Below are 27053 nucleotides of genomic sequence, written 5' to 3'. Positions count from 1 at the left end.
GTCATTACAGTAAATGCTAATAAAATTTTGTACACAATGCTATCAGGATAAGCTGTATGCCAAGGAAGCAAGCATGAACCTGGGAACACTTCATCTGAGTTAGGTCTTTAAAAAAGAGGCCTAAGAATAAACCAGACAAATCCAAAATGAATGTTTGCTACAAAAACTGTTACAAAAAGCTTGCCTTCGGTTACTTGTTTTCTTTTCTTAAGTAGGGTTCAGGCCCAACATGGAGACCAGTGCGGGACTTGAACTCATGACCCTGACATCAAGACCAGAGGTGAAATCAAGAGCCAGATGCTTAACTGACTAAGCCACCCTGGCATCCCTCTTCTGTTACTCTTGAGACATAGCAAACAAAACCATTTATTCTAGCTCCTGTAAGTAAAGTTTTTTTCCAATAAAAATCACTAAACATGCTCGCTTCGGCAGCACATATACCAATAAAAATCACTAACTTAAGACCCCTGTGCTAAGAAGAAAAAAGCAAAAATGCACACAATGAAAAACCTAAACCAGAATCCCTAAATTTGGGGAAATGGGGTAAGGATATTCAATGGAACAATATACTGTAAAATATAAAATTTAGCAGAAAAATCTTTGTGAGGCAGGGAGTGCCTGGGTGGCTCAGCTGGATAGGCATCAGACTTCAGCTCAGGTCATGATCCCACTGTTCCTGAGTTCAAGCCCCACGTAGGGCTCTGTGCTGACAGCTCAGAGCCTGGAGCCCACTTCAGATTCTGCCTCCCTCTCTCTGCCCCTCTCCCGCTCACTCTGCCTGTCTCAAAAATATTAAAAATTTTTCAAAAAAAAAAAAAATCTTTGGGGAAATTTGAAATAAAAATGTATTCAGTTTACTCTGCAATGTATTACCTTATCTGCCCACCAAAGATAAAAACAAAGAATACATAAGGAACTGTGGGGGGGGGGGGGAGGGACTTTTAAAAAGAACATGATTAGCTAGCATTTTCCACTGTAAAAAGAAAAAAAAAGGTGTCTACAAAATCCAGCAAAACTTAAAAAACCACATTAAAGATGCAAAAGTGACAGGTTCTTTCAAAATGGCAATACTCAGAAACACTAGAGAACATTGTCAACCAGTCTACTTTTGATGTACAAAATTATATAGTGTAGTTAAAAAAGCATATTTGATAGCCCACTGGGAGACCATGTCCAAGCGTGTGTATACACACACACACACACACACACACACACACAAAATATAACATAACATAATGTATATAAACCACTTAACAATGCCTGAAATATTTTATAAGGTGTTCATAAAATCTTAGGTTCCATCATCATCCTGATCCCTTTCAATAATTAATAGAGACTAGAAAGCACAAACACTCCAAAGACCAACTACAGAGGAACAAAATCAAAAGTTTATCTGTCTTTAAAAATATTCCTTTTAATTCCAAGGAGAGCAACTAACCCTGATTAAAGAGGATCACACATTTTATATTAGCTACAGAGTATATCTTAATTTGACTGCAATCTGTTCCCATTCACTGAATTAAAAAAAAAAAAAAAAAGTATCAAGTCCTACAGACCTGAAAGCTGTGAGAATTCAAGTATCAGGAAAGGGGCTGTACATGAGAAAAACATCTAAGCGAAAATTAGCAATTCAATGTTAGTTTTAAAAGAAAGAAATTTTAAATAAAGCCAACACCTAAAGGAAGAATTTCCTACCTTATATTTTAACCTGGGATTATAGTTTGATTAAAACTCATCTTACTTAGTATGTTTAAATGTTTTTATCACTAAGATGTACAAATATTCTGAATGCATACCAAGGTATTCAGTTGGAAAGAATGCATTCAGAAAAAGAAAATGCACATTTTAATCAGGATCTAAGATAAGAATCAGGTAACTTATTATCTTACTCTTGTAATACAATAAACTTTCCTCATGAAGAAGATAAAGGAATATAAAATATAACACAGGCCATTCAAGTAAAAAAACTAAGCGATAACCATAAAATCAGACACCCTATTATGAAAAATGCTAAAAGAGCCAGCTCGCTTTTATTTTATGCATAAAGATGTGGTTTTTACTGTCTTTTATTTTCTATTAATGGCTACATTCAGTTAACAGAATTACTTAAATCTGACCTGAACTATTTAGATAAAAACTAACTTAAATATATCTTAATTTATCAAAGGCTAAATGGGTTGTTTGGTTTACTCTTAGGTCCTACAAAAGTCAGAAATACCACATGACATTACCTTTTTACAGAAAGATGCTCTACCTGTACTCAGGCTTTAATATTTGTATAAATATACACATAAACATTCTTAGGTATATATTTTCTATCTCAAATCCAACGTTAGAAATCCTGATACTGAAAACATCAATGTAAAATTGTAAGTACAAACAATTAAGAAAACGAAGAATTAGCCTCTTAAAATAATGCTGAGTAATCCTAAACTAGTATCTGCACCATTCCCATCCCAAACTAAGTCCGTAGCAACTGTCAACACTTTTAATCAAGTTAAACCATCTTTTACAGTGCCTACAGCAGGCTGATTTGTCACTGTACTTTCATCAAATAGAAAATGTCAAGAAAAAATGAAGAGTTCTGCTATATCCTACCTTTCGATTTAAAACATTTTATTAGACATCAAATCAAACGTTATTACCAAAGGACAAGACAAAGTGGTGGTAGAGCAAGGAGGGTAGGTTACTAAATAATTTCAATTCTCAACTAGTTACGCTAAGTGAAAGAGATCAAAGAAAACAAACACAGCTACAAGATTTAATGTGCTCAACACAAAAAAAATGCAAAAACTTTTTTTCCCTAACTAGAGAAGAAAATTCAGCAACCAACAGGTCAAAGTAAGAGAACAAAGTAACAAAAGACTAGAACCCATGTTCTCATCCCTGAGTAATCTCAAGCTAACTGTAAAGCAACAATACAAAATCAAAACAGGAGTGTGTTTCACATCTATGATGCAGATAGAAGAGTGTAAAAATCTCATATACGACCTTTAAAAAAGGTATGAAGAGGCACACACTCAAGTGCAGAAACTGACAAGAGATATCTGTTTGTATGCAACCTACACGTAAAACAATTAGTGTGAAGTTTTTAGGACTAAGAAAAATCTGGTCAGTCATGTATGTTAAAGTAACTTTAGACAACAAATTCAATATTCAGAAAGACTATCATGTCAAAAGTTAAAAAGCACTCCTCCGTTGTAACTGACTGTACCTGCCTTACAGATGATAGGACAATTAAAAGATTTTTTTTAGGCATCAAATGGTTATGTATTTTTTCCAGACATGCTCATAAATACATAGCCATACTATATTAGTCAACTACCCACAATTAACTGAAACTCACTGCTTATTTTAGAAAGGCCTTAGATCTAACACCATTGACAAAGGAGAAGCAAAGACACACAGTTAATTTGTATTCATTATTCTTCCACTTCAGTCATTTAGAGGACATATAACTATCTTTTTTAAAACTACCAGAAATGTAAATTACATTCTTTCTACCCCTTGAAGTCCCTGTGTACTATTATAGGAATGAACTACCAGAAACAAAATATAAATACAGAAGCATGCTTTTGTTCTTCTCATCCATTTATTCAGTACTTGTTTGAAAACCTACTATGTTCAGGCATTGACTGTTCTAGGCCTTGTTTGGAAGACACTTAACCCTGTGTCTGTAACCCTGTAACTTACAGTTCAAGAAATCAAGCCAACAAGTCAATCGACAACCACTTCAAAGAGGGGAAATTTAAGTGCTGACAATATAGTGAAATAATTTTGGAAAACGGATACTCTATTTTAAAATATAGCTAAATACTATGAACCATTTACAACAGAGCTTTTACTAATTAAAAGCAAAACCAAAACAATAAACTTACCAGTGAGAAAACCACCTCAAAGTAAGAAAAACAAGGGTATGAAACAACAATTTATAAGAGCCAATAAACACTTAATAAGATGTTCAATTTCACTTGCAGTCAAAGACACACAAACCTATGCATATATACACACAAACTAGTGAATAATTACAGTATCTGCACTTTCTCACACATGGAATGACAAATTAACACATTTTGTGAGGTTAATTTGGCAGGATCAGTAAAAATTTAGGTATGCATACACTCTGACCTATCAATTCCATTTCTATAAATCAAAAGAAAAAGCAACAATCTACATATACATTCAATGTGTGACATTCATCAACACAAGAAGGTATGTATACAGATGCTCACTACAAGCACTACCTGTAGAAGTCAAAAACACCCACCACCAATGGAAATAAGGCAAATGAATTTTAACTCGCTTGTATAATAAAAAATAATGCAGTTATTTCAAATACATAGACAACTATAAATGCACTGAGACAGTGATATCAAAGCTCTTAGAAAGGAAAATACAAATAGCATGACATGATCCTACTTTTTTTTTTATGGACTACTCCTATGACACCTGAGGATCTTTTTGAAACCATGACCAAGTATCATTTTTGTTACTTAAAAGATGACCTATTATAATAGCAAAAAGGTATACTAGAAAGGACAAATCCTCAATCTGGCTGAAAAAGGCCAAAGTGCAATTTTAGCCACCATTCATAGCAAAATTTTTAAAACAGCATTTGTATGTATTCAAAGCATGAAAATAAAATTGAGAAAAACCATAAACACATTTCAATATGCCAATATATGATAATATAGACAAAAAAGCTTAAGGAAAAACTGAAAATTATTTACCACTGATTAATAAGACTTGGATCCTGCCTGATTAGGGAAAAGGATTCATAACTACTATTCTGAAACATCAAATTAAAAACAATGTAAGTTCAAAATACTTACAGTTCAAGGATGAAAAATGTTTTAAAAGCAATTACGTCTTAAGTATACTTAGGTATTTAAATGATTGCTCAAATAATTTTCAGAAGTAAGTCAATCACCTATTTTATAGACTAAGAGATTATAAATATTTAGATTTATTTAATAACCTACCTATCCAGTCCATCTTAATTTGAAAGAAATAAAAATGGTATTACTAACTGAGAATCAAAAGTAAGTTAGCTTAACATTAACAATGCAGTAGTATATGTGGTATCACTTGTTTTACCTCAACTCTTATTTTTATTTTTTTTTTAATTTTTTTTTTTTTAACGTTTATTTATTTTTGAGACAGAGAGAGACAGAGCACGAACGGGGGAGGGGCAGAGAGAGAGGGAGACACAGAATCGGAAGCAGGCTCCAGGATCTGAGCCATCAGCCCAGAGCCCGACGCGGGGCTCGAACTCACGGACCGTGAGATCGTGACCTGAGCTGAAGTCGGACGCTTAACCGACTGAGCCACCCAGGCGCCCCACAACTCTTATTTTTAAATGGTAGCCATAACTTACTAAAATAAAAGTTACCCTAACATGTAAATACTATCTACCTATACACTATTTATAAATATCCCCAAAAAGCATTCTTACCGTAACTCAGATCAAGAATAAATCTTATGCAACATACTTCTAATATATAGGATGTGACTTTCTTTGGTATGAGCATTTAAAATATACTATTATTAAAAAAGAAATTAATGAATACAGATCAGTAATTTTCAGTACGGTACAAAAGTACAACAGGGTACAAAGTCAAAATATGTCTCCCTCCCACCCCAAACCCACAAAGGCAGTTCAAACATACAGCCGTAAATTCTACCCCCAAGGAAGCATTTTAGTGACTTATCTCAAACCAAAGCCAAAGGATGTGTTATTTTAAGCAAAACTCAAAGGCACAAAAACATAACATATAAAGAATTAACTGAATTACACTATCTTGGTGCAAATCCATGTGTTTAAATATCTGAAGGGAAAAAATGAGACTGTTTATGCTACCTAAAAATACTTACAAATCAAACTCCCTACCCCAAATATGAATTCAGTTAACATATCCACAGTTCATTAAATTTGGTATTGCCAACCCACACTCCAAACTGCTATTGCCAATGTAAATACTGAACAATTCAACTTCACAAATACTTCTTCCCTTCAAAAGGAACCCCAATACAAAGTCCTAAAAAGAAAAATATTAAAATGACACAGAATATGACATGCAGCAACATTTTTTAAAATAGTAGTTTTATTTTAGTGCAGTATATCTTTTCAATGCAATGTTTTACAAAGGGCTAAGAACAGTTATTTGTTAATTGGGAGTAAAAGGGGAACTCCAAAAAAAAATTTTTAAGTAAAAAGTTCCAAGGGGAATATGTACATAAATTGTTATTTTTCATTTTCAAAAAGGTGTCATTTATCTCAATGATATACAGGTTCTAGATAAAGTCTAATGACTTATAGTATCACATATAAAACGGAAAGCAAAAACTAACATATTTCCTCAATGTTTTCACTGTCATACCCATTTAAAGTTCAAATGCCAATGATACCCATAAAGGTAGTTCAAGTTAAACAAATTAAATACATTAAAATGCTGTAATTATTTTAAATACTTGTAAGCTAAAAATCAGTAACTACTAAATGTCACCAAAAACACAGAACTTATTTAATGGATAATCAATGAACAAAGCATAAATAAAAATCCATAATGTTCTGCTAAAAAGTAAACCTTTAAAATAGTATTAAGTGCATACCCATTAAATCCAGTGACAATTTTCAGTATTCTTTCCTTCATTTCATCAAAGGGAATATATTCGACATTAGGGTTGGGAGGACCTCTTGGTTCAGGAGCTGAAGTTCGAAAATCATCCATCACTTTCTCCAGTTTGAAAATAAAATAGCCTTTAAATTGGGACCACTGAATCCTATAAGCAAAAAAAAAAAACAACAAAAAGAAAAACAAAACAGTATCATGTAGCTTTATAACTCTTCAACACAAACCACAAACACAGAATTTATCATGACACGAATGGTAACAAAATGAAGATCTGAATAAGTAGCAGTGAGAGTATCTTTTTCAGTAACATATACCAGGACTGCATCTGATGAATTTGACTCAGAAGCTCCAAACTATTTATGTCCAATTCTCCCCACTCCTGACCCAAACGACACCCAAATCTCTAATAAAAAGCTTTAAAAAGAACTACCTCAGGCTGAAAGGCTACTGTGTGCTATGTCTCATTACTAGCATTTTAAAACAGTTTTGTTTTGACTCTACTGCTCATAACAAACCTAACCAGGGAGGTGTTACTGTCCCATCTTAAATAGGTTATTAGAAATTAGAGCAAGTTCACATTTGTAATTTTAAATAAAGAAGTCAAAATGACTACACTCTAAGCTTCTTGTCTTTTATCTATGTTAAACAGCAAAATAAACTTCAATTTTTCCTTTAACTTTCAGCTAGTATTTTCAGAATCTTATGTCTTTTAACAAAGTATATATATCACAGGTTCTATACAATATGTATCTACAAAGTAAAAATACATAATTTCTTTATGTGCTTTTAATATCTATTCATTTACTAATATAAATATATTTTTATTCCTGTCCTCTCACATTTTCCCACTAATATAAAAAAAAAAAAAATTGGGATGCTACCTGCCTAAATAGTCTAAATTCCAGGAGATCCAAAAATCAGGAATGTGAACCAATTCCCCACACAGAAAGTAAAACCATTAGTGGCAGCAGATCAATCTTAAGCAAAATAAGGGGGATGCTAATCTGCGATCACCTTTCCCTTCCATCCACAATCCTAAAAACCAGGACAGCTATTCTCAAAGTATAGTTGAAGAGGCCAAACTTTTTTTTGTTTTTACCGTGTTAATATTTGTCTTGGTGGTGCAAAAAGAGCAGTGGGAAAATGAAGATACTTAAGCACAAATCAAGGTAACAGTACAAAACTTGTATCTACTAGTAGTCATCATCTTCTTCACCACCAAATTCACAGTAAAACAAAAACCCTTTCACTTAATGTTTAATAAAACAAAAAAATTACTCATTTTATTAATTCTCAACCTTTGAATACACATCTTTCTAATATTCTGAGTAACAAAATGAAAAGTATACATAAAAAAACTGCTGCTGCATAGGAAAATACTACAGACACGTCAAGGAACAACAGCTGAATACTGTTGCCAGTGGAACTAGCTGCTATCATAGAAGGCCATTTTTGCTTGAAAGGACTGTCAAACAAATAAGGCTATTTCAGAACAAGAGAATGTGGTGGACATTTTCTCAAAAATGAATGACTTGAAGAGAAAGAACTAAAATATTTGTGGTCAACAATAAAATGTGAACTTCAAAACAAAAAATGAAAATTCTAGAAAATGCTTTTCAGTGTGAGCTGAGGTTTCGTATACGTTCCCAAGACATTTCAAAATCAGTCACTGTTGACGTCAACAATATTATGTGACAGCAAAAAAAAAAAAAAAAAAAAAAAAATTACACTACATCAAAATCAAAACCTTTTTGTGTCTCAAAGGACACTATCAACAAAAGTGAAAATGCAACCCACAACATGGAAGAAAATACTTGCAAATAATCTCCCCAATGAGGTATTATTACTATCCAGGAGGTAAAAACAACTCCTACAACTCAGCAGGGAAAGGGCCACAATCCAGTGAAAAAAATGGGTGAAGTATTTGAGTAGATATTTCTCCAAAAATATACCAATGACCCATAAGCACATGGAAAGATGCTCAGCATCACTAATCATTACGATAACATACATCAAAACCATGAGACAGAACTTCACATCCATTAGGGTGACTGCATTCCAAAAAAACAAAAACAAAAACAGAAAATAACAAGTATCTCTGCTGAAGATGTAGAGAAACTGGAAACCTTGTGCACTGGCTGGTGGGCATGCAAAATGATGCAGCCACCGTGGCACAGGACGGTGATTTCTCAAAAAAAAAAAAAAAAAAAAAAATCAAAGAGTTATTGGATGATTAGTTATTCCATTTCTGAGTAGATACCCAAAAGATGTTTGTACACCAACTCACAAAGCAGTAATACTCACAATAGCCAAAAGATAGAAACTACCATCAGTCAACAGAAGAATGGATAAACAAAATGTGGTATATATACAAACAATGGCATATTATTAGGACTTAAACTAGAAGGAAATTTTGGCACATGCTACAACTTTGATTAATCTTGAACATAATATGCTACATGAAATAAGACAGACACAAAACAACAAATTTTATGGTTTCACTTATATGAGGGATCTAAAATGAATTCAAAGAGGCAAGGAGCAGAAAGGCATTAGCCAAGAGCTGGTTCGGGAAGGGAAGGGTGAGGTGTTACTGTTACATGGGAACAGGGTGTCAGTTTGGCAAGACAAAAAAGGCTTGGACATGGATAATGAAGATGGTGGCACAAGCTCTGAATGTATTTAAAGTCACCAAATTATACACTTAAAATACTAAAATTTTTATGTATATTTTACACCAAGTGTTAGAAAATGAACAAAAGACCCAAATAGGCATTTCTCCAAAGAAGATAAATGGCCAAAAAAACATGTTAAAAGATGTTTAACATTATTATCCATTAGGGAAACACAAATCAAAACCACAAGACACTATTTCACATCCACTAAGGGGTGTATAATGAAAACAGATGGACAGTAACAAGTGTTGGGGAGGATGTAAGGAAATTGGAAATCTATACATTGTTGGAAGGAATGCAAAATGCTATAGCCACTGTGGGAAAATAGTTTGGCAGTACCTCAAAAAGTTAAACACAGAGTTAACACGTGACCTGACAATTCCATTCTATTAAATGAGTTAAATTACATGGTATATAAATGGTATTGATACTAAAAAATTTTGTTGAGGATGATTAACAAAAGCTATTTGCACGATCACCTTTCTTCCATTCCCTGGTCCATTTTGGGAAGGGGAAATCAAGGTTTAACGAGCAGAGGCAGCATATTATAATTTTTGACAGGCCTTATATTAATTTCTGATTAACATACAATTGCCAGTGGTTACTACAATTTATCTCTAAATTTCACTAGGCTCCCCAGAGGCATTCAACTAAAACACACCAAGGAAGATTACTGAAAGAGAACACTTATGCTTTTTATTTCTTAAATTAAAATTTTTTTATAGTTTTAATAAAGCCACTAAGTAATAATCTACTTTATGAATTAGGATTTCTATACACACAAGAGTTTTTTCCCCCCATCTTTCCATTAACCACTTGTCAATCCACCCAAGATTTAAAAAACAAAAACAAAAAAACCCAAAAAACCCACAAACACAAACCCCAAAAAACAGCCACACACATTAACGGAAAAGATACAGCCCACACAAGCAAACTATGGGGACCTTCAAAAAGTATATTAACTTACCAGCCAAGAATAAGTCCCATAATCTAAATTTTGTAAATACTGTATTTTAAGAATTAGATCCAAGAGATGCAATTCAGAAGTTACTACACCATATAAAGATGAAAAACCACTTCTGCAGAATGTTGAAAGATGCAATTTTTTGTTTCACTACAACTACATGATTAAAAACAAAAACACGGGGCGCCTGGGTGGCTCAGTCGGTTAAGCGGCTGACTTCGGCTCAGGTCATGATCTTGCGGTATGTGGGTTCGTGCCCCGCGTCAGGCTCTGTGCTGACTGCTCAGAGCCTGGAGCCTGTTTCAGATTCTGTGTCTCCCTCTCTCTCTGACCCTCCCCCGTTCATGCTCTGTCTCTGTCTCAAAAATAAATAAACGTTAAAAAAAAATTAAAAAAACAAAAACAGAAAATGCTTCCCTGAATATTACATAATTTGACCACAAAAAACAGGCCATGATCAAATCAATTAAGAATCTGGCAACAAAAAAAATTTTTTTATTCAGAATGTACTCACTGGTTGAGTAGAAACTAGAAATGAACAACAAAAACACCTTGTTTTTCAAATGAAAATAAAATTGTTCTAAACAGATGCTCACGAAACAAACACATTTTCAACTTTAGAATCAATTCCTCCACATTAAAATTTCCAAAGAATAAAATACAATTTAATCTACTTTGCTAAGATTAACTCAAGAATTTACTGAAATTTATTACTCTTTTTAAAGTAACCTCATCTCCCTTCATTTTCTTATCTTTCCATTTTTCTCTTTATGCAATTTCTCTTCTAGAAAGGCACAACTCACATCACTAATGAAGATATCCCTCAATAAAACATCACACACTTTTTTTCTCTATAGGAACTTACAAGTCTATTCCAAAACAAACATGTTTCCCTCACAATTCTCGAGTTAAAGGTATTTTTTAGAGGCTCAAGGGCAGAAAAGCCATCTCTTATTTTCTCAGCTGGTTCCAAAACATTTTAGTGACCAGTGACCACCATCTTTTAATTTGCTGCCTCTTACAGTTCCAAATTCTATTAAGATCACTCCTACTCAGCCTCACTGGTTGCCACACAATGTGTGGGAAGCTAACACAAGACAGCACAGGAGAGGCCTATTACCTCCAAGGGATACCAAATATTACACCATTTGGAAATATCAAAAGGGAATATGGGAAGAATGAATAAAAACAAAAAAATTAAGGAGGCTGATCAATCACACAAGGTGACAGGCTTATAAAACAATCTTCAAAAGGCAGCTATTTAAGTCAGGTGACAAAGTGTCAGAATTTTTGCATGACAGGAGAGAGCAAAACTAAGTAAATTTAATCTGAATATTCAATCACATGAGCAAAAACACATGGCAAAAATAAGAGTACATTGTGAACTGCTTACAGAAAATGACAAGATTTTTAAGAACTTTAAAATACAAATTACTAGTTCAAGAGAACCTTCCCTTTTCATCATCATTATACCATATATTATACTTCATCAATTAACTGAGCGAATAAAATACAGAAGAAAGACCAGACATAGACGCAACACAAAAGGAAACTAGGTATATGGGAAAGGACAGATTAATCAGGAAATACCCTAAGAAATTATAGGACTAGTATCAAATTTTACTAGAGTGTAAAAACAATTTTTTCTGATCAATGGTACAGTCATAAAAAATTAGAAAACAGATAGAAAATAAAATGAAAACTGCCCATAAACTGCTCATTAATCATTATTAAAGTACATTTTAGTGTATTTTTCACTAAACTTTGTTCTACTCATTTATTAAAATTTGGCATCCTTAGTTTGATATCCTTCTTTCCCTCCTTATTCACTATATAGGTATTGTCACATGATCAACAGTCTTTGAAAGGATTTTTAATCTGTATCACATATAGTTGCACTATTATTTATTTAATCACCACCATTTTAAGAAGAGTTAGGTTTGTTTCCAGCTCATTACAATGAGAAGTAATTGTGATTAACATCCTAAAGGAGGGATCTGTTTTATTACTTTAGGATAGATTACCATAAGTGGAATTACGGAGTCAAAACTTTAAAATATAAATAGCAACTTTTGATACATACTTTCAAGAGCCTCTCAGAAATGCTGTACTACTGTATAGGGCCAACAGTATATTAACACCTATTTCACTCAAATATTAAAATCTTTCAAAACTCCTGTTAATTTAATAGTAGAAAAACACTTTAATATGCACTTCATTCACTGCTAGTAAACCTGAGTATTTTAACCTACGTTCACTGTTCACAAAAACATTCTTTTGTGTTTGAACAGGTTCTCTGCAATCCTCTCATCCTGGGGTTCTCAACTTTGGCTTCAATGACACTGTGAGCCTGATCATTCTTGGTCACAGGGGAATGTCCTGTGTACTATAGGATGTTGAGCAGCATCCGTGGCCTCTACCGCTAGAAGTCAGTAGTACCCAATCCCCACTCTCAGAAGTTGTGACAACCATAAACGTCTAAAAATATTACCAAATGTTACCTAGAAGACAAAAATTGTTCCCAATCAAGAACCACTGTCCCTATCCCTTTAAAATATATTTTTCTTACTAACAGAAAAAGGAAATTACTATGTGACACTAAGTGTGAACATAACTTTCAGATTCCCATTCTGTACTGACTGCTTAAAATAATGAAAACTGTTTTTATATAAATTTTGAAGTGACACTAAAATATTTATCTAATTGTTCCTATTTTGAAATTACCCTTCAAATGTTACACATTTTGTTGCACAAACACTTATCTGAAGGTGGCATGATATGTACCTGTTCCAAAGCAATACATTTCTATCTAACACAAACACTGAAAAGTGAATCTTTCAAATTAAGAGTACTAAATATCTCAGGTCGCCTGGGTGGCTCAGCTGAGATGTTTAAGCTTCCGACTTGACTCTCGATTTCAGCTCTGATCATGATCTCACCACGGTGAGATCAAGCCCTATGCTGAACCTGCTTGGGATTCTCTCTCTCTCTCTCTCTCTCTCTCTGCCCCTCCCCTACATGCACGTGCTCTTTCTCTCAAAATAAACATTAAGAAAAAAGAGTACTAAAAATCTCATGATAGTTGTACACATCAAGGATCCAATCTGATGGAAAAGAAAGCTTCAAGAGGTAACACAAACGTTCAGGTAATACCTCAGCATGAACTTGGGTTTCTTCTTTGGCAACTTTTACATTCAATGATAAGGATTCTAACATGTCTAAAGAGTCAAGTTACTTTCCTCCACTCACCCATCTCTCCCTACCAATTAAAACAAAAAGCTGAAGAAACAGTGTATTCTGATTAACTTGATTTATGCTTAACTCTGAGCTAACCTTTAACCCCTTACTGAAAATCTTCCTAAAATTTATTACTATACAAACATGAACCCTTCACTCTCCCATAAAAACAGCTAAATCAAACAAAAATACATCTCTAACAGCACAGCTCAGGCTGAAGAAAGCCAATTCAGAACTCAGAGGGTACTGAGGTTTTCTAATAGCCCTAGCTTAATGGCTGAGGTGGATCTACTCTGCCCCTTCTAGGAGGGGGTGGTCACTCTTCTCTCCATTTTCACCACTATTGCTATCACTTTCACCACAATTCATAAATTAACAACTCCAAATTCCCATCCACAGGAAATGGTCCTTTGTTCCACTGCTACATTTGCCAGAGCCTAGGTAGGCCCTGGGCCCTTTTTTCATTCTACCAACTCATACTATACATCTAAGTCAACAACAGTTAGCCCAGAAAAAATACAACCTGATCTTCCACTAATATGACTTTAGAAAACAAGATACAATGACAATAAACAAATAAGACATCAGAAACTACTGGTTGTAGAGATTTAGTGATGGTACAACAGGATCTAAAGAAAGGAAACATGAAATGTAGGCTTAGAGCTATCTAGGAAAAGCTTCAGGACAAAGTGGGACTGTAAGCTAGACCTTAGAAGGATGGATGAGTGGAGTATGGAAAAACAAAGTGGAAAGATACAGGACCTAAAAGTAGAGGACACTTTAATGAGATCAAATTTCTCAAACTTACCATTAATGACATTTTGGGCTAGACAGTTCCAAGTTATAACAGAACTTCCTGTAGCACTCCCACCCTGAGTGATCACAACCAAAAAGGTCCCCAGACAATGCCAAATGAACCGGGGGTGGGGGGGGACCTGCCCCCTCAACAAACACACTTAGTACTAATGCAATACACAATTCCTTTTTTTGAGGACTACATTGGTTCCTGAAATTTAGTAAGGCTGGAAAATGTTAACTGCAAGATCAAAGACTCACAAAATTTGAAGAATAAAATAATATGCATATATATTTTTCAATGGCAGAGACAATTTCTAAAATGCAGAGGATTCATTTAAGAAATGAATAAAATGTTCTTTAACATTAAAATCTACCTCATGAGTCACTTCCAACTGTACAGGAAAATGTGCTGTGAAGATCTGACCTTAATTTTTTTTCTCAGGTGTAGTCTTCTGCATATTGAGAAAGGTAGAGGTAAAAAACCAACAACAAATCTTTCTACCCCGACTCAGAGACAAACTCATGTGCTGCAAAACAAAGAATCAGTAATTGTTTGGGTTTTTTCTAAGAAGACTGCAATATATTCTATACAGTAAATGATTAAGGCTTTACAATTTGTTATTGAAATATAAAAATGAGGTTACACATCCACAGGTGGCAGGAGATTACTGTACATTTTAGTACACAGGTTTCATCTTGGAGAATCTTTTAAAAAATTTTTTTAATGTTTATATATTTTTGAAAGAGAGAGACAGCACGTGAACAGGGAGGGCAGAGAGAGAGGGAGACACAGAATCCCTAAGCAGGCTCCAGGCTCTGAGGTGTCAGCACAGAGCCCGACACGGGGCTTAAACTCACAAATGGCGAGATCATGAACTGAGCTGAAGTCAGACACTTAACCGACTGAGCCACCCAGGCGCCCCTCATCTTGGGAGAATCTTGAGTTTGAAGATGAGGCTCAAACAGTCTTAAACAGTATTTGCAATAGTGGCTTTTAATTGTCTGATATGTGTCTTTTTTTGTGCTGTATCACATACAGATTATTTTTACTCATGTTTTGAAATATGCCCCAAAGTTATGTGCTACTCTAAAATTACTAATTAAATAAAAATCTAATTACTTAGCATTTTTCTATTTTCTACATACTCCCCAAAGGAAGAAAAAACATCATTAAAAGCACAGCATCTAGTGCAAGAACAATGTATACTCTGGTCCAAGAACTGTCTCAACGTGTGGAAAACAAACACATGACACTGAAATAGACAACCCTTCTTGAGAATGTCAACCTATATATAATGAAACCAAGAAAATAAACTGGAAGCTAGGCTGAGTTCAAATTTCAGCTCAGACTTTTCACTTCATCTAAGACAGATAATCCCTCCTTTGTTTCCCCATCTGTAAAATGGAAATTACTGTACCTACTTCACAGAACTGCTGTAAGGATTAACATTACTGTAAGTAGAGTGCTTGTTAGCAAAGTAACGCACACCTAGGAAACACTCAATGATTGTTTTTCCTCAAGAAAGTTGAACAGGGAGAGCACCTGCGAATTACAGCAGAGCCGTGCAGAGAGCTTTCCAGGTGGCATTTACTAAGAAAGAACTGGAACAGTGAGCAAGACCTCTGTTAGACTATAACAAAATGGCTGGGCTAAATCTTATGTACTACCACATAATAGATTATAACAATTTCAGGCAATCTCTCTGGCCTAAGAATATGTCTTTATTCCCTTCATCAGAGACAGGAAAAATTTTTTAACCAATATTCCTCCCTCCACCATTAACAAAACTATTTCCTTAAAGAAACTAAATAAATGAAGTGTTGCAGCTAACAGATAAGAATAGAGAATAGGAAAAAATAATCTATATGTCACCTAGCATTGTCAAACCTTAGCTATATTTTTTACAGTTCTTGATGAACTAGAAAATATTTCATATATTACATTTGCTCCAAAAATTCTGATTCCACCATGATCTCCAATCCACCAATCCTACCACTTTGATATCCTCCCCTGGATATCCTCCCCTTTGATATTCTCTTCATTACCCAGATTAAATTATAATACTCATTATAATCACCCCCTTACATACAGTTGATTCTCTAGTTTCTCTTTGCCTTCATTGTACTCACAAAATCAACTCCACTGATTAAAGGTAATCCCCACCACATGTGTGCCCGTTCATCGGTGCACAGAAAGAGGAAGACAAAAGTTATAGAAAAATGCACCACCATGCTGGTCAGACTCAAGTACACTATTAACGCTGACAGATAATATATTTCCCTAGTTTATTCACTCTCAGACCCTTATAGATAACTATTTTATATCTTCTCTCTTCAAATCCCCATCGAGTTCTTCACCATCACAGACTCTTCCTGTTTTACTTACAAAACTGAAGCAGTTACCAAAATTTCCAAAGTTCTACCACATTTAACCACCTACTATCAGGATCATATACACACACCTTGAATTCCCTCCTGTAATCACAGATGAACTATACATTCTCTCATCTATTAACTTACCAGATTCTCCATGTGTGCACCTAAAAGCATCACTCATGTAATTCCATCTTTCTCCTAACTACATTTATATCTACTTTTTAATATCTAATAATTTCCACTATACCATGGAAATATATCAGTATTTCTCCCATCTCAAAAATATCCTCTTTCCTCCACTGACCCACCTATCCCCCACATCATTTATTTGTTTTCCTTGGCAGGAAAATTCCTTAAGAGTTGTCTCCCTCTCTCTCTCTCAAATTCACTCCAATCAAGCTTTCAGCCGCACCACTAAAATTAATCTGATCTTAACAAAGTCATCAATGACTTCCATATTGCTAAATCTGAAGTTCAATTCTCACACTTCATCTTTAGTTGCCCTAAAAGAGTATTTCACACAGCTGATCACTGTTTCCTAATTATTTTCTTGGGTTTTCTTTTAACTCACTGGTCTTTGCTGCTCATTTTCCTTTGCAAGTTTCCCAAACTGCTTAATTCTGGAGTGATCCAAAGCTCAGACTATCTCTTCTATCTACATTTGGTGATCTGATCCAGTCTGGAGATTTTAAATACCATCTATATGCCAAAACTATACCTCCTGATCTCCACAGTCATCCATCCAAGCACCTGCTCCACATTAACATAACATTCAGCATGTCCAAAACTGAACATGCTTATCTTTCCCAAATATTGCCCCTGCCACAGCCTTTTCCATTTCAGGTGTAACGAAATTCCATCTTCTATGCTTAGGGGAAACCCTTGAGTCATTCTTGACTCCATTCTTTCTCTCATACACCACAGCCTATCTACAAGGAATCTTGTCAGTTAAACCTTCCAGATATATATATAATGAAGGTGACTAATCCTCACCACCTCCTGCTACCCAAGCTACTATCAATCTTCAATAACCTGTGCTTCTAGCTTATTTTACATAAAGTGCATTTTCAGCACAGCCGTTTGTAAAACAATCCTAACACTTAAGTCTGATAATGTCACTTCTCTGTTCAAAACTACACAATGTCTTCCAATTTCAGTCACAGTAATGGCTGAAGTCCTTACAATGGTCCACACTGCCTTACATAAGCTAACTCCAATCCCCTTTACGTCTCTGACCTCCTCTCTCTGGTCAGTCTACTCCAGTAGCCTCCTTATTAGTCTGTGAAAAGGCAGGACACACTCTTAAGGACTTGTGCACTGGAAGATTCCTCTCCCTGGAATGCTCTTCTTCTATGAGGCTTATTTTGACCACTGCATTTAAAATTACAAGTACCTCTTGGGGCGCCTGGGTGGCTCAGTCGGTTGAGTGTCCGACTTCAGCTCAGGTCATGATCTCACTGTTTTGTGAGTTCAAGCCCCACATCAGGCTCTGTGCTGACAGCTCAAGAGCCTGGAGCCTGCTTCCAATTCTGTGTCTGTCTCTCTCCCCCTCACACTGCCTCTTACTCTCAAAAATAAATAAACGTTAAAAAAATAAATAAAATTACAAGTACCTCTTGACCCTTAACTCTCATTTCCCTTACTCTTCTTATTCTTCCATTGCCCTTACAATCACATAACATGCAATTTACTACATGTACTATGTGCCCACATATTTCTTCACCTAAATATATATCACAACTACCAGAAATATGTTTGACAAATAGTTCAGTGCTCAGTAATTATTTGGTGAATATCCTGAAGCATGCTTTGGTGGGAATAATGCAACCCAACTACAGTATGGAAAAAATCAGGAAAATACCACTTTCCAAACAGATTTGGAAGCACTATATGTGCAACTGTTTTTCAAAAGGAGTACATATTCATATGTGAACTGCAATATATAATAAAAACACACAACCACCAATGTCAGACACTGGTCTAAGCACTTTGGACATATTAATTCAATCCTTACAACCACCCTATGAGTTAGGCAGTATTATTTCATCAATCTTATCATCAGCAGGCAACTAAGAAACAAAGACGTTTAATAACCGGCCCATGGTTGCACAACTAGTAAGTGGCAGAGCCAGGATTTTAACCTAGGCATTTGGCTTCAAAATCCATACTCCTAGAAAGTCAGGACATCTAGTTACAGGCAAAGAAGAAAAAAAGAAAAAAGAGAAGAAAAGAAAGAACGTAAGAAAGGCAATGCAAATATGCACCTGTATGCTACTGTGCAGTAGGAAAAGATACAAAAAAGAAAGTCTAGATGCCTCATAGAATTCACAATCTAAGCAAAAAAGACAGCAAAACATCGCTTCTCGGCCTTTTGGCTAAGATCAAGTGTAAAAAAGACAGCAAAACAAAATCTACATGCAATAATGATGGAAGCAATCACAAAGTACTGGAAGTGGGCTAAAGACTTATCTATCTGGAGTAAAGTTTTCCAGACTTAGTACAGATCTTAAAAAGATGAGCACAAAGGAAAAGAGACTGTTCCAGGGAGAGGCAATAGTAAGCAGTCACTGAGATGAGACAGCATGATCCACCAGAGAACTGTAAGTAGTTTAGCAAAGCAGAAAAAAACAAAGGGAGCAAATTGGGGAATATCACGCTAAGCAGAGACACAATCATATGCATCTTAAAACATAATAAAGATCTTAAATTTTAACTTAAGCAAGGAGGAGGGTGCATAAAAATTTTAAGCAGGGAAATAACATGTTATTTACATTGTAGCACGCCCATGGCTAGTAGCATAGATTAGACACTAAACAGGGCAAGCAAAACTGCATTTTAAGAAACCATTTAGAAAAGCCTATACAGAAACTCAGGCAAGATGAGAATGATGGATAATGTCTACAGAACCATAACCCAATGTTTGAGAATCTCCCATGTCCATTCCCACTAACACTGCCCTATTTCAAGCTCTCGTTTCCTCTATCTTAAAGTCCAGTAACTCACCTGAATTAGACACTAGTTTCCCCAAGGCAAAGCTCTGCTTTCTCTCTCTTCTGCTAAAAAAAAAAACCTTCAATAACTTCTAAGGTCTCTCTAAATGCAAAATTCTATGTATCGGCAAGATACTCTGATTTGTCCCAAATATACCTTCATAACCATTCACTTTTTCCTATCCCTTTGCTTATTGTTCCCTCTAGCGGAATTGAGCTTAACTGCCTCTGGTATCAAAGTTTTCCCTAATCCTCAGAAATCAACTTGTTACTCTACTTCTCTCAAAGCATTTTTATTACTCCCTTAAAGCAACTATTTACGTTCTGCCCCAGACCATTTTTCCCGCTTAAGAGGTACTAAGAAGCTAAGCATCATGCAAGAGAATTTATCTTTGGGGAGGGAACTGTCTTTTGTTATGAGAACATTCTGATAAGAACTTAAGCAAAAGCTATCCTTCAAATTGTAAGCATTTCAACAATTCAGAGATCCTGGTAAGGACAATGAATTTCTCATAATAAAAGAACAGGAGTTGTTACCCCCAAGTCACAGTTATAATCTCCTACCAGTTTTAAGGTAATAATTTTAATACTTTACCTGTATAATGAACTGGGGATACTGTATATGCACATATGCTGATTATAGCATACACCAATTGAGTTGGTTCCCCAGCCACTTTCTAGGAAAGGGATGTAATACACAAAGATGGGCCTCCAAGAACCAACTGTTTCCCTGTCCATGTTACCTGCCTCCTCCTCTAAAAAAGAAATGGATTAATCCTGGGTTAGACCAACTGGACATTTTCCTCCAGAAATGTGAAATATGGCGAGAACACACAATGGAAGTTATTGGACTAAATCACACGTTTGGCAGGAATCCGAAGGAGAGATCCAGCAACTTCTATGGTTGAGGCCCCCAAGGTACCCCATCGTCCTATCCTTGGCTTGGTAGTTTAACTCTCCCTGTGATTCTAAATTCTAGCTACCTCAGTATCTTTCCAAAAAATCTTTCTCTTCCTTTCTCACTTTATTTTGGGCTTAAGAGAACCAAAATCAGTTGGTCCTGCTTGCAAGCAAGATAGTTTTAAATGAATCTGATGCTTTCAAACAGCTATTTTTCTTCTGAGGACTACATCCTTAATGCTCTATCTTTAAGTAGAAATCTGAGCTGAGAAAAAAGTCTCTTCGGTATTTTCAAACTACAACTTAAAAGTTTACTTCTTATGGTGTAATATTTAAAATGCTATGACACTAAAAAATTAATTCAAGTCTAAGGGGACGTCCCCAAATGAACCATTTGATCATTCAATCTAGCAGCCTACCCATGGTATTCAAGCAATTTGGGTTTTAGTTTTGTTCTCTGCATGTAACCCTCCAGAATGTCAAAGATCCTGTATGTTTTTATATACACTGACCACCTCTGTATGACAGATTACTGCCAATAAAGTAACTTTATTGCTATTTGCTTCTTTATTTGCACCTTATCCCTTGATTATGGTTTGAATTTTATCTTTTCCAATATCCAGTGTTCAAAATACGTAAGGTTCCTGCATCAGCCCTAAAAACATGATTCTCCTAGATCAGAAATTATAGCTGAATTCATAAATGAATTCATATTTATGAATTTATTAAGTATGAAGAAGGTTGTACATTTCAGCCAATCGTATCTATGATGTTTTTTTCTTTTGAAGGGAAGTATAAAAAGGTTAATTGCTTAAAGTCAACAAAATTATCAACTGAATTAAGCTGAAACTTTCTGAGAAATAAAAATATTCAAACTGAGTATTAGAAAGCAAAGTTGATCCTAGCAGTATTTTTAAAGGGCTATTCATGAATAATATGAATTTAATTCCTTAGAAAACAAAGGTTTACGTTCAAGTATGCTTCAGTTTTTCCTGGTGAATTTTCTCTTTTAAAGCTACTACTAAATTCTCACTTCCGTTTTGCATTTTACTGAAATGAATATAAAAATTCAACACATCTTGGGGCACAGAAATGGAAGGAACTGTCACTTCTTTCTTTTATGAATAACTGCACTGTTCAAATTGCTTTAAAAGGGTATCCTACTTTTATAATAAAAACAATACATTTTAAATACCCAGCCACATTTCTCAACACTCCATGCCTAACATCAGTAAGAAAATCAGTTATTTTAAAAATTAGTCCATTTAGAAAACTTCATCCCATCAACATGATTCTGTAAAGTTTTGTACTGTTCAACTATAAATTTTTAGAAAGTAAAATCTCTTAACATTTACAAATAAGGGTATGATTTTATTCACAAATCCTCATAACTTAAAGAACTTTTGAAAACTACCAACTAAATATAAAAGCAATATAAACTTATGTTTCTTGTAACTTTTTATAACTTGAAATATGCCAATAATTAAATCAATCTTATACTGAATACTCAGACTCAACTTTGCTTTTCAAGAATGAATGATTCTTCCAAACTGTACGAGCTATCCAATATACTTAAATATGTGCTTTTCCTAAAACTTCAAAGAGGTAATAACAGGACTATATTCACCAAATCTAAGTCAGGATCAACTGTAAGATTCCCCATTATTTTAAGAATTCAACACCACTACTGGTGTTTGAAAGGCATTCAATTTCAGAGATATTAAAATATGGAAAAAAACATATCAATGAAGAAAATTCATTGAAATTTTATTCTTAAAATGTTTATTTGGGTAGCAAAGAAAATCTAAGGTTAAACCTTTATTTTAATAAAATTTGTAATTATGTCAAAATTTTGAGAAATATATGGAATTGATATATACATAGCAGAAAAAAGCAGAAATTTAAAGCAATTTCAATTTTACTCCCATGTAATCTAACAAAGTTCTACTGCACCTCATACATTATGAGGCTAGTATCTCTGGAAACTAAAACCTTTCCCTCCCTACCCAAAATTTAAATACAGAAATGTACGACAAAAATTATTATGGATTAACCTCTTCAATACCTAATTAGTCTTAGGCTCATAGCATAGGTTAATTCAGGAATCAAATGACAAAAATTACTAACTTAAGTAACTACATTTAAAGTTTCCACCTGTCCTAACTTTAAAAATGAAGTTAACGTACTTGATACACGGGAATGCTGATAAAAGCAACAAGCAAAGTATCATATAAATATAATACTTTACTGCCAAAATAATAAACATAAGCAACTGTGGTTTGTTTGCTCACTAATGCATTCCCAGCAACTAGCACAGTACCTAGCACAGATTATATGTTGAGTATTTGCTGACTTAAGTAACATCTCACAGAGATGTTAAGGAATGAAGGAACACTAAACAAAAAATGCACAATCAGAAATTACACAAAAACTAAGTGGTGAAAAAATAACAAAAGAACTTTTGCATTCAGTGAATTTCACACCAGCATATCTTATACAGAATGTCACACAGTATGGATTATCACATAGTATGTTTTCAATAAATCCCAGTCCCTTCTCTTTCCCATTTTCCTTTAAAGAGAATGTACCTAAAACATTTACTTCACAAAACTGAAAGAAAATTCAAAAACTTCAAGAATGTATCTCTATAAAACAATCCACACCTGAATTCAATCAGTAGATATAAAAACAGAAAGATGCACTAATTGCACAAATCAGTTGCAAATGTTATGGACTGAATGTGTTCACCCAAAATTTTTATGTTGAAACCCTAACATATAAACTTACAGTATTTAGAGATAAGGTCTTTGGGAGGCAATTAGGTATAGATGAAACCGTGAGGATGCGACCCTAATGATGGGGAAGGGGACGGGAGGGGGGAACAGCAAGCTATTACGCCTCCCTTATCCTCTCTTCCCACAGTGCATCTGAGGACAAAGCAAGAAGGTGGCCTTCTGCAAGCCAGAAGACAGCCCTCAACCGAAGCCCAAATATGCTGGCACCTTGATCTCAGATATCCAGACTCCATAACTATGAGAAAATAATTTGTTATTGAAGCCATGTGATCTATGATATTTTGTTCTCGTAACCCAAAATAAGACAGCAAGTCTATTACTGAAGACACAGTGACATATGACACAGAAGGATATAAAGATCAAAAACCAAATTATGATCTCTAAAGAGCCTACCTAGCTAGCCAGGAGAAATAATATCTGTATTAATATATCCGTAATACACAGCAGAAAATGGTAAATGGAGAATTTATAACAGCAAAGTTACTATCTTTTTTGAAAACCTGGGAAGGCTTAGACACAAGCAAAGGTGACAAAGGATAAATAGAATCTAGACATAGGGAAAATTAAAAGGAAAGAGAAAGCAAGCTTCTCTCTCTTACATACACAAACCTTACGATTTGGAAACAATAGTTTCTATTATTTTCTCAAGTTAAAATATTGAACAGAAGAAGACACCATTTTGATTTTTCTTCCATTTACATATTTAATCCAGCTCCTATTTCGTGCCACATTCTCAGAAAGGGAATTTCAGCCCCCTCAACACTTGGGGAACCACAAGTATAAACAGATTAGTAAGCAAACAGCTACAACAGAAACGTGATCAATGCATGTCAGAAATACGGTAGTTTCTATTAAGAAAAAGGAATCTGAGAAAAGCTTTTCAGCAGATTGCTATGTATTTGAATTGAGCTATCTGAACAATGTTAAAAGACAAGTGGAGGTCATGCCACGAGGAAGAACAGAGGCAACCAACAGAAAGATGCTATTAGAATTTAATACTACTAGCAAAAGAGAGCACTGCATATTCAGTGAAATGCAAATAATTTGGAGAAGTTACAAATGGTGGCAAAAGACTGAAAAGGTAAGATGAACCCAAATCAATAAAGAATTTTAAAGAATAAGACAGGATTTGCCTCAATGAAAGAATGATAAAGAAGGAATGATATTAACTAGTAATGCTAAGAAGGGTGACTTCAAAGGGAACAATGGAGAATGACCATACATCCTAGTTAGAAGAGTCCTAGTCTACATCTGTTCATCCGGTGTTCCATCCAGTTTACCATTTGTACTGTATTTAATGAAGTATTAGTAATTACATTAAAATATGCAGGTTTAGTAGGCCTCTTCACTTTGTACTTCCAGCTGCTGCTATGATCTTGTCAGCTTGTTTATGAAATGCATGTATAACGAACATAGGCCTCACTTTAATGTGCAGTTAAATTTGAAAGATGACAAATAATTTACCTTTCACTTACCCCTTTCTGATTCAATGTACCTAACCCTACCCTCTCAAGGTATATACAGAGTAGCTAATGTTAACACACAAAGCCAGGGGCGCCTGGATGGCTCAGTTGGTTAAGCGTCCGACTTCAGCTCAGGTCACACGATCTCACAGTCTGTGAGTTCGAGCCCCGCATCGGGCTCTGTGCTGACAGCTCAGAGCTGGAGCCTGCTTCAGATTCTGCGTCTCCCTCTCTCTCTGCCCCTTCCCCGCTCATGCTCTGTCTCTCTCTGTCTCAAAACTAAATAAAAACATTAAAAAAAAAATTAATAAAAAAAAAAAACACACACACACACACAAAGCCAGTACGGTACCCTTTTAATGAAGTGAGGAATTAAAGCTTCTCTCTCCCCTATGTATATGAGTCCCATGAAGCTAGAGGATGTATTTGTGAAATTTATATAGGTCTCCGCCCCTAATTCCTAACAGAGCTCCTAAAACCCTTGAAAATAGGGGTATTAGGACAATCTTTTGTTCTACTATTTAGTCTTTTGCCCCAGTTCCCAATATAGAGCTCCTAAAATCTTCAGAATTTCCTGAATAACAGAAACCGTTTTTGTTCTGTTAAAAATTTTTAACATTTATTTATTCTTGAGGGAGAGAGAACATGAGCAGGGGAAGGGCAGAGAAAGAGAGAGGGAGACACAGCATCTGAAGCAGGATCCAGGCTCTGAACTGTAAGTAAGCATAAAGCTGAGTGTGGGGCTTGAACTCACCAACTAATGATCATGGTCTGAGCCAAAATTGGACACTTAACCAACTGAGCCACCCAGGCGCCTGAAACAGCTAAGGTAATCTTGGTGGGCACCTGGTTGGGGGTGTGTCATCACAAAGACCAAGTTGGGATTAGAAGTTGGGAACTTTCAAAAAAAAAAAAAGAAGTTGGGAACTTTCAGCACCGCCCCCTCCCTATTATCCAGAGAGGGGAAAGGGGCTAGAAGTGGAGTGAATAATCAATCAGGTCTACATTATGGAGCCTCCATAAAAACCTACAAACTATGGATTCAAAGAGCTTCCAGAATCATGAACAAGAATGCATCCACATGCTGGGAGGGTGATGCACCCCACACTCCATGGGGACAGAAGCTTCTATGTTCAGGACCCTGCTGGACTTCGCCCACTGTATCTCTTCATCTGGCTGTTCATTTGTATCCTTCAATACCCAGTGTAATAAACTGGTCATCTAGTTAAGTAAACAGTTTTTTTGAATTCTGTGAGCAGCCACTCTAGTGCATTAATGGAACCCAAGGAGCAAGCCATGAAAACCTCTGTTTAGCCTGCTACTCAGAAGCATGGGTAACAAGCTGAATGTTGATTGCCATCTGAAACGGGAGAGAGAGTCTGAACTGAATTGAATTGTAGGACACTCCGCGGTGTCACAGAATTGCTCGGTGTGGAGAAGAAAGCCCACACACATAGTGTCAGAAGTGTTTTGAGGCTGAGAGTAAAGGAGAAACAGAATTTTCTAGGCAACATTTGATTAAAGACATAACTTTTAAGATTTCCATCTACTGAACATCAAAAAAGATAACACTTTAATAATTAGACTATAACTCTTTCTCAAGTAGTATCTACTTCTCAAATTAAAGTTTATGAAGTTTCTCAAACAGAATTCTGAAAGGTAAAGCTAGAAGCTTTGGTTAAACATCTTGATCCTACCCACCATTGTTTTTATTTTACAGGTGAAAGAACTATAAAACACATTAAAAACAATTTTTTAAAAATATTTATTTAGTTTTGAGAGAGAGACAGACAGCAGAGTATGAGCAGGGTAAGGGCAGAGAGAGAAGGAAACACAGATCCAAAACAGACCCCAGGCTCTGAGCTGTCAGCACAGGGCCCGAAGCGAGGCTCGAACTCATGAACCACCAGATCATGACCTGTGTTGAAGTCGGACGCTCAAACGACTGAGCCACCCAGGTGCCCCTAAGACACATTTTAAAGTTTGATGTATGCTATTTCCTATGAAGCAGAATCTTTCAATCTCAGCATCATTGACATTTTGGATCTGATAATACTTTGTTGTTGGGAGTTATCTTCAGCAGCAACCTTGGCCACTACTCATTCCGTGCCAGTAGCATTCCCCCACTAGTAACAACCAAAAATGTCTCCAGTCATTATCATGGTAGGCTAAGAACAACTGATGTATATTTTTAAAAAGGTAAGTGAAGACATATATTAT

The 27053-nt window shown here is 35.3% G+C and overlaps 1 protein-coding gene across 2 annotated transcripts in view; it reads right to left on the bottom strand.

Annotated features, from left to right (window-relative positions):
• Window positions 1-27053, bottom strand: part of PPP4R2 (protein phosphatase 4 regulatory subunit 2) — a 50772-nt gene that overhangs the window by 8974 nt on the left and 14745 nt on the right. Inside the window, exon 3 of one of the 2 annotated variants that reach the window (XM_042929988.1) lies at window positions 6613-6783. The exons of the other annotated variant lie outside the window; for it this stretch is intronic. Coding sequence (XP_042785922.1) covers window positions 6613-6783 — 171 coding nt within the window. The remainder of the gene's footprint in view (window positions 1-6612; window positions 6784-27053) is intronic. 2 annotated transcript variants of the gene reach the window in all.

This window comes from Panthera leo, chromosome A2 (genome assembly GCF_018350215.1).
Source record: "Panthera leo isolate Ple1 chromosome A2, P.leo_Ple1_pat1.1, whole genome shotgun sequence".
In the NCBI taxonomy this organism is placed as follows: Eukaryota; Metazoa; Chordata; class Mammalia; order Carnivora; family Felidae; genus Panthera; species Panthera leo.
Note: the sequence above shows the minus strand (reverse complement) of the source record. Positions and strands in the feature narration are given on the sequence as shown.